This window comes from Malurus melanocephalus, unplaced genomic scaffold, assembly GCF_030028575.1.
Source record: "Malurus melanocephalus ecotype Western Australia unplaced genomic scaffold, MMel_1.1 scaffold_225, whole genome shotgun sequence".
In the NCBI taxonomy this organism is placed as follows: Eukaryota; Metazoa; Chordata; class Aves; order Passeriformes; family Maluridae; genus Malurus; species Malurus melanocephalus.
Genome location: NW_026623457.1, coordinates 1,170,447 through 1,184,935, shown reverse-complemented (window position 1 = coordinate 1,184,935; position 14,489 = coordinate 1,170,447). Strand labels below are relative to the sequence as shown.

The following is a 14,489-nucleotide window of genomic DNA, read 5'->3' as shown; positions in this document are numbered from 1 at the left end:
AATACAGGTATTGTTTGTATTTTCTGAGTGTTTCTTACAGGAAAGAAGCTTTGAGCATGTCAGTTGTGGATGACTACAAATAAATACCCTATCTTGTTCTTATGATGCTCAATTCAGAATTTCTTTCTTCATTAGTTTTTTTTTTTTTTGTTGTTGTCTTTGTTTTTGTTTTTGTTTTTGCCTAATTTTAGATATTCTGAATTATAGATTGTCTCTTAAGTAGGTTCTCAAGGTATTCCTATCGTAGAGGTAGCTATTTCTAGAATTTATTCTGGACACATTTTGGGATTTATCTAACAGAAAAAAATATTATGGCAGGTGACAGCTGACAAATAAAAAGGTATAATATTATGAAAGCAGTTTGTACCCTTCCCCTTTCATGAGCAAGTAAAAATGCGATGGTAGGAGAAGTATCCAGTACTAAAGGATTCACGTGACTTAGTGGAAAACTCTTGTGATATGAGATGGACAGAAATGAATGTAGACAAAACATCAGTTATGGATTCTTTAAAAAACCAAGAAAATCCTTCTATTTCTCCAGGTTTTTCACAACAAAAAGATATGCATACAAGTGAAACAGAGAAGTAGAGGAATGCTGTCTGGAAGGACATCTTGGTAATACTTCCAAGATGGCAAATTGTGAAATCCTGCACTATGGATTAGGTTATTTTTGGCAGGACAAATGAGAGCTTTCTGCTCTCCCTGCTTTGTAAGGTGGGCTGTCTGTGGTGTGACCTYCTGCTGCTGTGTCATCTGTATTTTATGGGAGCTGATTAACAACCCCACGCTTTTATCCATGAACTCTTAGGGTTCCAGCCCTCTACAGGACCATAATGAAATGCTGCCTGTAGGAAGCATTAAAACACGCCAAAAACATTGCCATCAGCTCTCCTTTCATATCTCTGGAAGAATTTGGATGTGTCTGTATTTCTTTCACACACTGTACACTTTGTGTTTTGTAGTAGATATGCTCCCTCATCAGGAAATACAACCCAACAAAACAAAATGTTATTCTTCATAGATCCAAAAATATGTTTGCAATGCAGTCTTCTTCAAAATAAGCAACTGAGCTGTTGGAGCGCAAGATTTTTATCCTTATGTGATTATTTGATGTGGCTGACTGAACATTCCAAACACGGATGGTAAATATGTCTATGGATCAATCACTGATATCCATATCTGACTTTACCTGTAGTTATCATGCAGAGGACAAAAATTTTCCAAAGGCAAAGGATCTTAATGCACAATAATATTTCTTTCACATGGTTTAATTTATCTATTTTACTGTCTCMACATCCAACTGTAACAAACCTCTGCAAGCACAAGGTGTGTTGACCCTGAATCCCTGTGAGCTGTTGGGAGGCTCTGGAAGAGCAGCAGCATGCTGGAGGGAAGAGTTTCACATCCTGCAGTCTGTGGAGGGAATGGAAAAGCTTCCACCTTCCAGCCCCAAATGCTCCTCGGCCTGCAGASAGCCAGGGCACCACTGCAGCTCCTGGGCTGCTGGATAATGTGTGCTGGCTTCAGCAGAGGCACGGGCAGCTCAGATACCTGCCTTGGTATAAGGTAACAGCTGCTTTTACTGAGGATATATATATATAGTGTCAGAWCGCCTGGATAATGAGATAGTGAGGCTGTTTTATATAGGCTCTCATCATAYTGACTCTCAGAGTCAATAATAAAAATAAATAAATAACAAATAAATAAAWTACAAATASAGTAAGGGCCCCCCAGGTAAAGTSTTACCTGGTTCAATGTCAGTACATCCACGTACTTTTTTCATCCTCAGAACTTCTTGAGCATGGCAAGAACACCGAGAGGAGGGAAGAATGGAGTTGAAGAAAAGACTTCTTAAGAAATAAAAGGAGGCCAAGGGCAAAGGGAGAGATCACATATATATGTGTGATTCAAGAATATGCAACAAACTCATGAGGAAAGGGAAAGGGAAAGGGAAAGGGAAAGGGAAAGGGAAAGGGAAAGGACACGGGGAGAGGAAAGGAAGGGAGAACTGAGGCATCCTGTGGGAGAACTGAAGTGCATGGATGGGAAAAAAAGGATGTTGAGCAGTGAAAGACTGATCAGATGAGAAGTGAGGTTGGTGGAAATTAGACTGGAAAAGTCTTAGGAAGAGAAGGATGGAAAATGAAAAAAATGAGAAGGACCTAAGTAAGGAAACAGAATGGAATGGAATGGAATGGAATGGAATGGAATGGAATGGAATGGAATGGAATGGATGGCTTCTAGTAAACAACCAAATCTAACTCATTACACTTGAAGAAAAAAAAAAGTTAAATGCAATGTTCCTGAAGCATTTTGATGTGCCCATAGAGCCATGTTGTAGGGAATTTAATATTGCATCTGTAAACATAACACTGGGCGGATTTGGACTTGTGCACGGTGTGCTGCACAGCATTCTCGTGGATACAGAGCCGAATAAAGGCGTTTCTGCTGAAAGTGGCGAATCCTGCTGTGCAGGGCGGCATCTCACCAGGAGCTGGTGATGGGTGGCTCAGGATCTCCGGGAGTGGTGGCCCCAGCACCATCGCACGCCAGCCCCCCTTGCTYCTCTGGAGCCCCCGTGGGTTTTGTCTGACCCCCGCAGGCTGSGGGTTCTCCGGCGAGGGGAGCGATCCCCCGGTCCCTCCTGCGCTCACCGTGCCCGCTGCGCCACCCGGCAGGCACCCGTTGCCATCTAGTGGCTGTTGTAGGACTATCTGCGCCTGGAAAACTTGTTTCCCAACCAAATTGCAACCCAGCAATTGCTTTCCTGGAGAAGATCGGCACGGTTTGTCCCCCAAGTCCTGAGTGACTTGCTCAGAAGCACAGGGTGGGATKCTTGGAGTGGAGAGTGGGCGTCCCTTTCTGCAGCACCCAGAGATGGCCTTGCTTTGCAATGAGACAGGTTATTCACCTGCCTATTGGGGGTGCATTTTACAAAAGGAGAAGTCTGGGAAAGCCTSAAAAGCAGCTGAGGGAGACTTCAGCCCTGCTGGGCTGGCTCCTCTACTGGCAAATGGGAGCTCAGCAGTGCCAGGATCTTCACCTTGTACTTTTAACAATTCTGGCCCTTTTATTGGAATAGGCTGAAAGTTTTTTGTCATGATATTTTAGTGCTTTCACCCTTACTGGATTCCAACCAGACCAACCCAAAACACTCTAGCTGCTGGGCAAGCACAGAGCAAATATTGGTCCCATGGGTATGTTGCACTGCCAGACCATTCCTCTCCCCTGGCCAGTGAGAATTGAAGGCAAGGTGCAGATGGATAATTTAAGACTGATGCTATTGAGAGAAAGAAAAGGTAATTGGACTTAGAGACCTGCCAGTCACTTTCCTTTTTTTTTTTTTTATTTTTTTATTTTTTTATTTTTTTTTTCCCTGAAGAAAAGATGATAAAAACTGAGAAAATTTGAGAAAGGTGAGAAAAGGGGAAGAGGAGTATTTGAGAAAGGTGAGAAAAGGGGAAGAGGAGTGAAGGAATGAGATCTGTGAAGCATGCCCTCTGCTCACTGGTGTCTTTGAACAGCCTAATTATCTCAAGAAATCAGTGGAAAAAGTGGAAGTGGAAAAATCTTAAGAAAATAATTAGGAGAACTTACTTGGAAAAATGGAATATGCCCCTTCCCCATTCCATTATTTTCTTGAAAGGGAGTCCACTATGAAGGAATGGAAGAATTTTCCTTCCCTGTCTCATGGAGTGCCTCAATATAGAACATCCCCATGTCCACGACTGTGGTAGAATCTGCTCGTGTTCACTCGTGATGGCTCATTCCATTCTGGGTTATTGCCACTGTGGTGTATAATCATCACAGCAAATAGTACCCAATTGTACTTAAAGTACTTAGCATTTACACACCGAACCTATTGCTGTTTACAGAAGAAAAACTCCCCCAATTCTGGAAATGCAACAAAACTGTGTAAACACCCACCACGAGGTGATGTAACTGGGCAGTGTTTGGTTCATGCAAGAGAAATGGAGCTCACAGTCTGTCTGTAACAGCAAAGCTCTGTGTTTGTGTTTTATGGCACAGCTGCCTTTCTTCTTTCTTGGACGCACTTGAAGAGGACCCTTGTGTCTGCTAGCTCCAGCCTAAGGCAATCCAATGTATACCTGCAAAGCATGACTGCAGGGCAAAAATCTGGTCTTCGTATGAAAAAAAAACACCCCACCCTAAATATTTTATAAAGAAAAAAAATCCCAACCTACTATTTTTTTTTAATGCAGAACTCTGTCCTTTTAAAATATGTTTATTCCAAAACAAAAGGAAACTTTGCTTTATGCGTCTGACTGAATTGAGGGTTTCATGCTGTTCTGCCTTCTTTTTTTTTTTTCAGTGGGAAAGAGAGAAGGAAAATATATGAGCCACTGAAAATTGAGAACAAAAACAGCTTTGAATTTTGGAAACAGAAAAGTAACAAAACTAGACCAACCAAAATGCAAGGCTTAAGGGGATAGGACCCTGCTGTAAAACGGTATGGTSATACAGGGAATAAAGGGCACAAATTGAAACAGACCATTTCAGGTTAGAGAAAAATGCTTTAAATCTAATCAGCAACAGGAATTGGGTGACATGGGGGTGGTGTGTGTGTTTTGCTATCACTGGGTCTCTGTAGGAGCTCGTTAGACATCACATGCTTGGAGCAACCTGGAGCAACCTGCCCAGGGGATCAGGGAGTCTTTTCCTCCCCCCCTGAGAGTGCCTATCCTGTGGCTGACTTCCAGAGGAGTTTTTGCCAAGCCTTCATGGAGAAATGAACCAGCTTCTCACAGCCTCCAGCCCCTCCTGGCAGCCCCGTTCCACTGTGGGTGTGGAAAGGACACAACTCCAGGGCCCCCCAGGGCTCAGTAGCTCTTCATGCTTGTGTCTGGTGGCTCTTCCTCTGTCGTGCCACTCTCTGCCCCAAGCCCTCCTCGGATCCAGAAAGGGAGTTGGCATCTAATGGGAGTGAATGGGTACCATTTTACTTTGATTAGAGCTTCCCCAAGAGGATATCTCCTGTGATTGAGAGTCATAAAGCGTTCCAATTTCAAAATTTGTTGAAAGAGGTTTTATCATAAGTTTTACTTTTTTTTTAAAGTGGCCTTATATTGCCTATTTACTTAGCCTGAAAAATCCTGAATAAATAGAGTTAAATAAGCACTATATTACTGAGCAATTCTTAGCTCTTGTTTATACAAAAAGAGCAGAGTGAACCTATCATTGTCTGCAAGGGAAATCACATTCCAGATCTCTGCTTGTTTTGGGCACCAAAGCGGGAATAACTATTTAATTTTAACATTTTTAAGTTTATATGCTGGAACTGGTGCTGGAGTATCATGAATGTGATCACAGAGCATTTTTCTTTCATGTATTCCTCTTTATTAATTCATCTTAATATATGTTGACTTATATAAATCATTGCACAGCATGGGTGACATGTTACAATTACATCTAGAAAAGAAAAGGAAATAAGTGGAGGCCTGAATTGTCCAGTTGACAGTAGGAATGACAGCTTGGATACTCCTCTGTTATTCAATTGCATATACATGTACAGAGGTACAGCCRGTGCCTGTGCTGTCTGGCTGTGTGATCAGCAAAGGAGCTGTGTTTAAAAACATGGCTCAATTTTGCTCTAATGKGGTTTGCAAGTGAGGGAGGGTCAAAATTATTCTGAAAAATATTATAGAGCTTTTCCTCCTTCAACTGTATTCCCACCAGCTAGTTAAGCTGGATRAGAGCTGCACTTTGTGCATGGCTTAGCTGGAGCCACATGCAAGCRTTGTCCTTCCACAAGGAAAAGCCCYGAATGGAGTCACCAGGACTGCAGCAGGTACTTGATCTCCAGACTGAACTGACAGAAAGGTTTGTATTTCCCCAGTGCAAAGCACAGTTATTTCAGTGTATTTGGTGACATTGGGGATCAGGGCTCTGGGAAGGCTTTTTCACATTTTAGGGGACCTCAGCTTGCTGACAAGAGATGTTGATGGTGAAGGCAAAAATTCACATCTTTCAATTKCCAGTATAGCTTCTTGTCAACCCTAGGCAAATATACAGAATAAAAAGAAACTTGGTAATGCATTTTCTTTTCTAGAAATATTTTATCTTTAATCACTTCAGCTGTTTCCCACCTGATCTAGTTGAAGTTGTCCCTGCTCATTGCAGGTTTTGAACAGTTAACCTCAGCCCAAACTATGGTTCTGTGGTTCTCTGAAAACTGAGCTGCCCTGGCCTAGACTATATTTCTAGACAGCAGCAAAATAAGAATTTCCACATTGCTGAGGCCACAGAGAAACCAGAGGCCTGTGAAATGAAAGGACTGATATTAATAATAGTTACTATTGTGAACTCTTCCTTGGAGGTAGGTGTGCATTGGGAGTCACACCGCCTGAGCAGGGATCCTGCATGGTGTCTGAGGAGCAGCCAGGCCACCAGGTGTCTGGGGAGATAAACAAACCTTCAAAGTCTGGTTAACACCTAACTTGGGTGGAAGGGGACACCTCCTCGTGATCAGAGGCCACAGAGAGGAAGTCTACCTTGAAATTAAATTGAAATCTAATAAATAAACATTAATTTTTGACAAACATTGAATGAGATGGTGGTACATGTATGCCCTAACATCCATTTCCTCAATGGATCCATTCCTTTGAGATTTCCTCAGTGGATACATTCCTAGTTTCCTCTGCAGCCTCATCAGGCTGAGATGTGTGGTTTTATTTCACACACTTGTTCTTGAGGAGCCAATCCCAGGTGTTTCCTACAGGCCAGCGCTGTCAGCTGCCACGGCAGCTTCCTCACCTCTGTGCACCACATCTGAGGAGCTAACACTACCGGAATCTTTGATGCTTCGTCTGGATTCCCAACTTTTTTTTCCTCAGGGAGCCAGCTGGCTTAAATTTGGATGTTCCAGCAGTAGATTCAGTTTAATCTTTAAGCATAGCCTCAACATTTACCTCAGTTTTAGAAATGGGGATCCAGTAGCTAAAGAATCCTGGAAAATCTTGTCCCGTGGCAGAATTTAAAGCATGCCTCTAGGAGAGAAGCCTTCAAATCCCTTCAAGCCATTCCTCTGTCGAACTACTTGCACTGCTAAGAAGTGGCACAGCATATTATAGCTGGTTTAAATCTGCCTGGCTTCAGCTTTCTCAAACTGCCTRATCTCTTCCTGGTACATGGTAGGTGGAAAAGATCCCTGAACAGTTGAATAACCCATCCTTCTAGCAAGAAGCCTTTGTTTTGCCACTAGAGAAGATAAACCCCACAGATTACCTCACTGCTCACTTATACAGCAATTATTTGAGTACCATAGAGGTACCATAAATGCATGGGAGAGCTGATGGTGCACCTTGGATGATCAATGTAAGGGCACTCAAACCCATGGTACAATGGGAAGGTGATTTCACAGCCCCTCTCTGCCACATGGACATCTTTGTGCAGGCAGCAGTATCTGCCCAGCTCCATCAGCAAATGGTTTAGTAAAATGACCACTTTAGAAATTAATCTTCAATTTTGTTTTGTAGAGGCAGTTTCAAGCTCCCTAATCCAGCAGTCTGTGACTGTACAACTCAGCACTGGCATGGAGGAAGGCACTGACCAAGGGGCAGAAAAGGGAAGGTGAAAGTGCCTTGCAGTCACAGCCTGACCATGAAACCCCACCCCTGGCTAATTAATTGCACAGTCAGTGCCAAAAATCTATTCCTGCCCTACTAAGTTACAGTCATTTCAAATCATATTTTTCTTCCTCGGTTGTTTGGCAAGAGAGTTATGTTCCTAGCTTTAAATACAGCTATCTAGGGACTCTCAGCAAGACATTTATTTTTATTATATTTTTCTTTTGGACCTTATTCACAAAGTCAGCAAGGATAACTAAAAAGCTGAGATTTTTAGGAGGAAGGGGGTTTAAATGAGAAATACCGTTTCAAGGAATTTTGGTGAAACATCTTGAAACAAAGACTAAAATGAAGATAGAATTTCCTYGACGTTTAAACTTTCATGTTTTAGTAGAAAAAGAACCACCCTGTTTGAAACAGGCCCCAGATTTTTGAGAAGCTGATGGAAGTAATGGAGTGTGACGTACAAAGCTGGGACAAGGAATATACTGGAAGAAGCGAGCAGAGTATCTTTAAGAAGCTGCCAAGACCTGCAGAAGGCTGACATGGGCAATTTCCTCTGAACTGAAGCTACATGCAAGTGAAATAGATGGAAGATTGTTGGAATTGAAGGTATGAGTCTTCTGAGCCTTGTACAAAATGAATGAGCAGGCAGTTAAGAGGATACTGGAGTTATCAAGAGTTTGGAGTAGGTAYATGCTGTATGAATGTGCAGTCACCCTTGTCAGGATGGTCCCATTAAATCTTAAACCAGAAAATTTTTTATGAGAACAAAAGTAGACCAGTCACATTCATTAYTTACAATATGAACAGGTACAGCTTCAAGAAAATCAAATGCTGCTTTGGAAGAATCTTTGAAGTYACTCAGTGCACCCCAAATTCGGGGCAGCAGCTCTCTCTTCAGAGCAGTGATGCTCAGTGTCACACAGCTCCCACTACCTCTTCCAAAAGCAAGGGAGTACTGAAAGTCTGTGGTGGCAAATGATGTTTTCCTGATGCAGAACTTGACACAGGATTCAGACCTCAGCCACTTTTAGTGCTGACAGCTAAGCTGGCGTTGGACTTGCACCACAGTGGACATTGCTTRTTGTCACTATGACCAGGGGCACCTGCTGCTCTTGGTTGCCAAGTTTTATGGGACGAATTTTTACTGAGTTTCTGGGCAGACAAAAGCAGCTCAGGACCTTATCCAGCCTCTGAGGGATTGGGGCTAGAGGTTGTTGTGTACAGGATGGTCTTGGAACACAGGTTGAGAGAGAAGCAGTAGATGTGTGCTTGGGATGGATGTCACAGATTACCCCTGCCTCCCTCAAGAGAGCAGTACATGGGTTACTAGAGAACTGTTGGAACAGAAAACTCAGAGGCATTCAGAGATCTGCCAGCATCAGCAAAAACCTTGCCCCAGCTGCTGAGAACACCTACTGACCTAGGGTCAGGTTCTAGAGGGAAATTTCACCAGTTGCAAGGCTCACAAGCTTGCCAGACCCCATATAAAAATGAAAACTGAAAACTTGTAACTGCTGACTCTCTAGCTGATTAAAAAAAAAAAGCCCAAAAAAACCAAAACAAAACACCACTAAGGAAAACATCCTAATAAAATCCATTTCTGTGATTTAAAATCCATATAGTACATAACCCCACAGTGTTTCAAGTTGAAGTCAGTTAGGAGGTGTAAACAGCATTTAAGTAGAATTCACCAAGAGAGCTAGCCAACAGCCAGCTGAGGTATGGCAAGCAGAACTCAAGGTGCTGCTCTATAAAACTCAGCAGGAGAAGTCGAACTCCATCTCTCACCRGTACATCTCTGGTTCACTCAGTATTTTAATATTTAGAGAAATGAAGTTGTTCCAAGAGAAGGAACTGGAAGAAAAAACAGCCACTAAAACATAAAAACYAGGCAAGAGGTTTAGAAATTTACTGGGATTGCAGTGTAGCCATGTTACTGCACCAAACGGCCCTGAGCAAATCTCTCCYCAAAATACTTTCAGGACATTGTTTCGTCACAGCAGGACAGTATTTTTCTCCTACCTCCCCCTAAATTTGCATGGGCTAGGAAGGCATCATTGCTTTATACATATGCCAAGATTCAAGCTGGAGTACAAGCCTGGGTGTGACTGTGGCAAAAGATAAGTCTTCCTCACTTCCTCCTGGCCCTGCTTTGCAATTGTCTTTGATTGACAGGGTGATTTGCCCTGAGCTGAAAACCAGGTGGAAATTGCAGGAGGAACTAAAAGGACAAGGAGAATAAAACCACAGAAGGAAATAAAATCCTAAAGTGGTTCCAGAGGTACTCTGCTGTTTTGTTAACTGTGTATTCTGCAAGGCCAAAATGGTAAACACTTCTAGCACTTCCTACTTGTATATAACCCTTTAGACCTGCTTGTCTTACTTTGGGAATGTTTAGATACTGTATCAGCAATAAATCCAGTCATAATCATTCACACAAGCAGTGTCAGGATTCTTGTGCCTGAGAAGATTCTCTCTACTATTCTGCCACAATGTCACTCCTGTGGCACCCAAAGGAAAACTGATTCTTCTTCCCTCCCTGTCTTGTGCTCAGAAGGGCTCTGGCACACAGAAGGTATGAAAGAACTGGAGGTTGCAAACATCAATCATAGAATCACTAAGGCTGGAAAAGATCTCCAAGATCAGAGTCCAACCCTTGATCAARCACTGCCCTGCGAACTCAATCACAGCACACAGTGCCAGGTCCAGCCATTCATGGAACAGTTCCAGGGATGGCGACTCCACCACCTCTCTGGGCAGCCTGTTCCAATCCTTAAATCACTCTTTCAGTGTGATCACTCTTCCTTCTGTCCAACCTGAACCTCTCAAGTCTTGCTTAACTACAGCAGACCAGTACTGTCCCTGTAAAGTATAAGGGTAATTTAGATGACACTTTGAAACCACTAAGCAAAAAAAATTAAAAAATTCTCAATATGGATTCACAGCCATGCGGCCTAGTAGAAATGTCTATTTTGTTGACAAGAAGAGAAGCTGGCAGCAAGTGAAAAGTGCATAAGCAATAAGTTTGTGGAATTGGCTTTTTTACCCTCTAAGTAAAAGGGGCTGTCCTGCAGAAAAACAATGCCTTCATATTACAGGATAATTTAATCAAAAATCAAAGACATATTCCATAGACTTGTGTGGAACAGGCAAATATGAACTGTCCCAGGACAGGAMAGGTACCAGTGGCAGAGAGAATAAATGATAACAAACATAGGGTGCAGTGGGGGGCTTCCTTAGGAACCTCCTGAGCAATCTCTGCTGAATTCAGGTGTAAGGAAACAAACAGGTGCAGGGAAGGACTCCGAATCCCATCTAAAGTCTGGAAAGCACCCATGGAAAAAGAAGCAGTTGAGCCTATTTAGCCTTACAGAACAAAGGCTGAGATGAAAYCTGCAACTTTGGTTTATGCATATTGCAGAGGGCAAAGGGAAAAAAGAGAAAGATTCAACTTGCCCTACAACTGCAAATAAACATAAGGATTACTAATATTTAGGAATATATCAAACACATGTATGATTGTAAAGTATGTTAGTAAAGTATGTATTAATAAGGCAGAGGAGTTAAAGAAAGCAGTAGCAGTTAATTTTTACAGCAAAGGTATTTTCTTCTTTTAGACTAACTCGCTTAGAAAAGTATTATGTGTGCCCTTGCTCTTATAGTGCACTAAGGCAGGCAAACAGTTCCACACTTTCCCTACTGYTTACATAGCTAAAATATAAGCACCTGTGAACGTTTTTAAAAGACACTAACCAGGTAAAGCTTATAGACATGATTCCAACCAGACACATTTGTTAAGACAAGTTCCACAGTAAAACAATTAAAGGAAAATAAAATATGGCAACTCAGATTTTTGGCAAACATTTTATATTTTTTATATAAAAATCTCAGTAAGAAACCTAGCAGAATATCTGACGGAAACATCTGCCTTACAACAAGTTCAAAAAAAACCTCACAAAAAAAAGAGAAATAAAGAAAAAAAAAAGTAAAATTCCAACCCCCAAAGTCTTTTTTTTTAATTATAAACCAGAATATCAACAAAACACTTAAAATAATCTCAGATTGTTTGGCAATTCATCACATCATAACRAGAGACACGTTTGATCATAAGAAAAGTTTAACTTTATATACAACTTCACTTGAACATTTGCTCTTACCAGAGTTAATATACATTAAAAAAAGATTCTGGCAATAATACCAGCTTCTATTTTTAATACCTGTGTATAAAATGTAACATAAAATGCTGAAGGCTCTATAGTTAGGAGAAGTGACATTTGATTTCAATGGGTCCCTCTGTTGAAAAAGACAAATACTGAAATAACAGGTGTTTGGTTGCAAAATAAAACTTTCATTTTAGGGTGGTGTGGTTGACTGTGAATAAATCTAACCTAATACTATTTATTTCTTGAAGTTGGTAGTAAATTTACARGTGAAAATATAATCTAGTAAGATTACATTTTAAATGTCATACTTTGTCACAAATGTGAACAGAAAGGAGCCAAGTCCCTTTCACTAKGCTAAACTACTTTAATGCATGCGAGAAAAATACCAACTGTCTGAGCATATTTTAGAGAACTTCAGATTTTAGACAGCCCTGGGGGAGCAGAGGGGAAGTTTCCTACTGACATCTGCATAGAATGTAAAATATATAATTAAAAAACCCTAAGGTATATACTAAAGTTTACAGACCAATGCTTTCCATATAATAAATAAAATGTCCATCATTGATTAGATTCATACACAGAGTAAAATACAACCTATTTTTACAAGTTTATGTACAAAGTGTATTAGTAGGCACATGGGTGCCCTATGGGTTGGAAGCATCTGCATTAGCATGTCACATTGGGAAACTCCAACTTTCCAAGTCAGTGATAAAATATATAACTACTTTGTTTTTCATTCAGATACAAAGTAAACTTATTTTTCATCTGAAATAAATGTACATAATATTCTGTATAAACAATAGTTTATAAAGCTGTTTAAAATGTAACTTAAAAGTACTGCATTGTTTAACTTAGAGCTCTGAAACAAGCACGTGCAAATCCCTTTGCTTTAAAAAAAATAGAAGCACAGATGTTTGTTTTCCTTTTGACTCTTCCAAGAACAGTACTGGCTGGTAAAGATTATCGTTTTGCTTTCTTTACTGGCGTCTCCTCTGTTTTCTGTTGGCCTTTTCTCCGTACCACTGTTGGGCTGCCCTCCCTTTTACGCTTGGCAGACTGCACCTTTAACCTGAAAAGCACAGTAATAATTATTTTCACAATGGTAAAACCTGTAAAACAGAGTGGTCAGGCACAGTTCAGAGAGCTGAACTAAATTGCCATCTCTGATGAATTACAAGAATATATCATATAAATGCTTACTACTAAAACATGCATCTTAACAGGATATGGAGCACTAATTCTGTATGTTGGAGAGTGCTCTATATGCAGAATTTGGGGCTAGAATTCTCCTCTGTCCATCTCTTCCTTTGGAAAGATTTGTGGATTATAACAGAACATAATGGACTTTATTACCTGTATTATATCTCATAAAGACAGAATAGCAGCAGTAGCATCCCAAGCCCTGCACACACAAGAGAGAGTAAAGGGCAGACAGCAGGTGCCCTTACCCTGTGCATTCATCTATCTGCTCATCATGTTTAAGCTGTAACCAATTGTGTTACACTAAAGTGTAAATGGGCTTGAACTCATCACTACACAAAATAACAGAGCTCAGGTGAACTGTGACAACCATCAGTGCACACACTAACCAAATTCAGCCAGAAGACACTGACACATTTCAGAGAGGATGACAGCTACATGTGTTTGGCACATAACACATTTTACAGAAAAACTACAAGATGCAGAGCAACTGYGCATGACATTTGTTACTTATTCCTTTGGGATTTTACACTGTGATCTCAGCTTCACGTATTAAAAAGTATACCAGGAAAAGAGGGAAAGGGAAATATATCCAAAACTTGGTATAAGGGCTCTCTGAGTTTCTCCTCTTTTTATCAGCTAATCTTARGTCTTTGAAGCATTAGAATCATGTCATCATATTTAGCTTTAACCTTAACTACCAATGCTCCTACTCCCCACCCAGGAAAGAATCACAKCTGAACTTAAAATACTATATAAATAGAATTTTCAGACTCTCCCAAGAGGTTTCCAAGGATATAAAGAAAAAAAATCTAGTCTTCCAAATGTCAAATAAAGGAAGAAAAAGAAAAAATGTAAACAGAAGAAAATCCTTTAAAAGCTTTTATATATCACAAGAGAACAGAACAAAACTAGTCTGCTGTTCACATTTTGAAGCAGTGTGTTACATATAAGGAAAAGATCACTGTGGCTTCCAAAACAAATACTCAAAGTAGATTCAATTTTAATACTTACTGTGYCAATGGAGGAGATTTGTTAATTTTTGTATCATTTGGAGATCTTTTWTTAGCTGCTAGTTTCTGTCGTTTTCTAGGAGAAACTGAACTTGCTCTGCTGCCTTTAGAAGTTGCACGTGTGGTTGGCTTGCTGTGCTGTTTTCTGTAATACAAAAGAATGATGAATTTATATGTAACAAAATACTTTTACCCAGGCACTTTCTTCTTGCATTCCAAGTGCACATAATTACAACTGCACAGTATTTGCAACAAGTAAATCAAAGTTGCCAAAAGAAACCATGAAAAAACCTACTTGCCTGCTTCAAGACATACTGTGATGCCAAGCTGTGTATTTACATATCAAATGAAGAATCAAAAGGCTGCTTTACTAACAATATTTGTTATTTAACTAAAAAAAAACCCCAAACTGTTCCAAATCTGTGATTAATTTTTGTACTTAAGAGTCCATGTTTAAAGGAAGATCTTTTAGTATGAACTCACTCATACAAGCTTTGGTACCCACAARTTCAGAAACATGA

At 40.6% G+C, this 14,489-nt stretch overlaps 1 protein-coding gene across 1 annotated transcript in view; it reads right to left on the bottom strand.

Moving 5' to 3' along the window:
- Window positions 1-11,457: 11,457 nt before the first annotated feature.
- BOD1L1 (biorientation of chromosomes in cell division 1 like 1) overlaps window positions 11,458-14,489 on the bottom strand; it is a 35,246-nt gene continuing 32,214 nt past the window's right edge. Inside the window, exons 23-24 of the mRNA XM_057374463.1 lie at window positions 13,970-14,113; window positions 11,458-12,824 (exon numbers count right to left, since the gene is read on the bottom strand). Of these exons, the coding sequence (XP_057230446.1) occupies window positions 12,716-12,824; window positions 13,970-14,113 (253 nt within the window). The 3' untranslated portion in view covers window positions 11,458-12,715. The remainder of the gene's footprint in view (window positions 12,825-13,969; window positions 14,114-14,489) is intronic.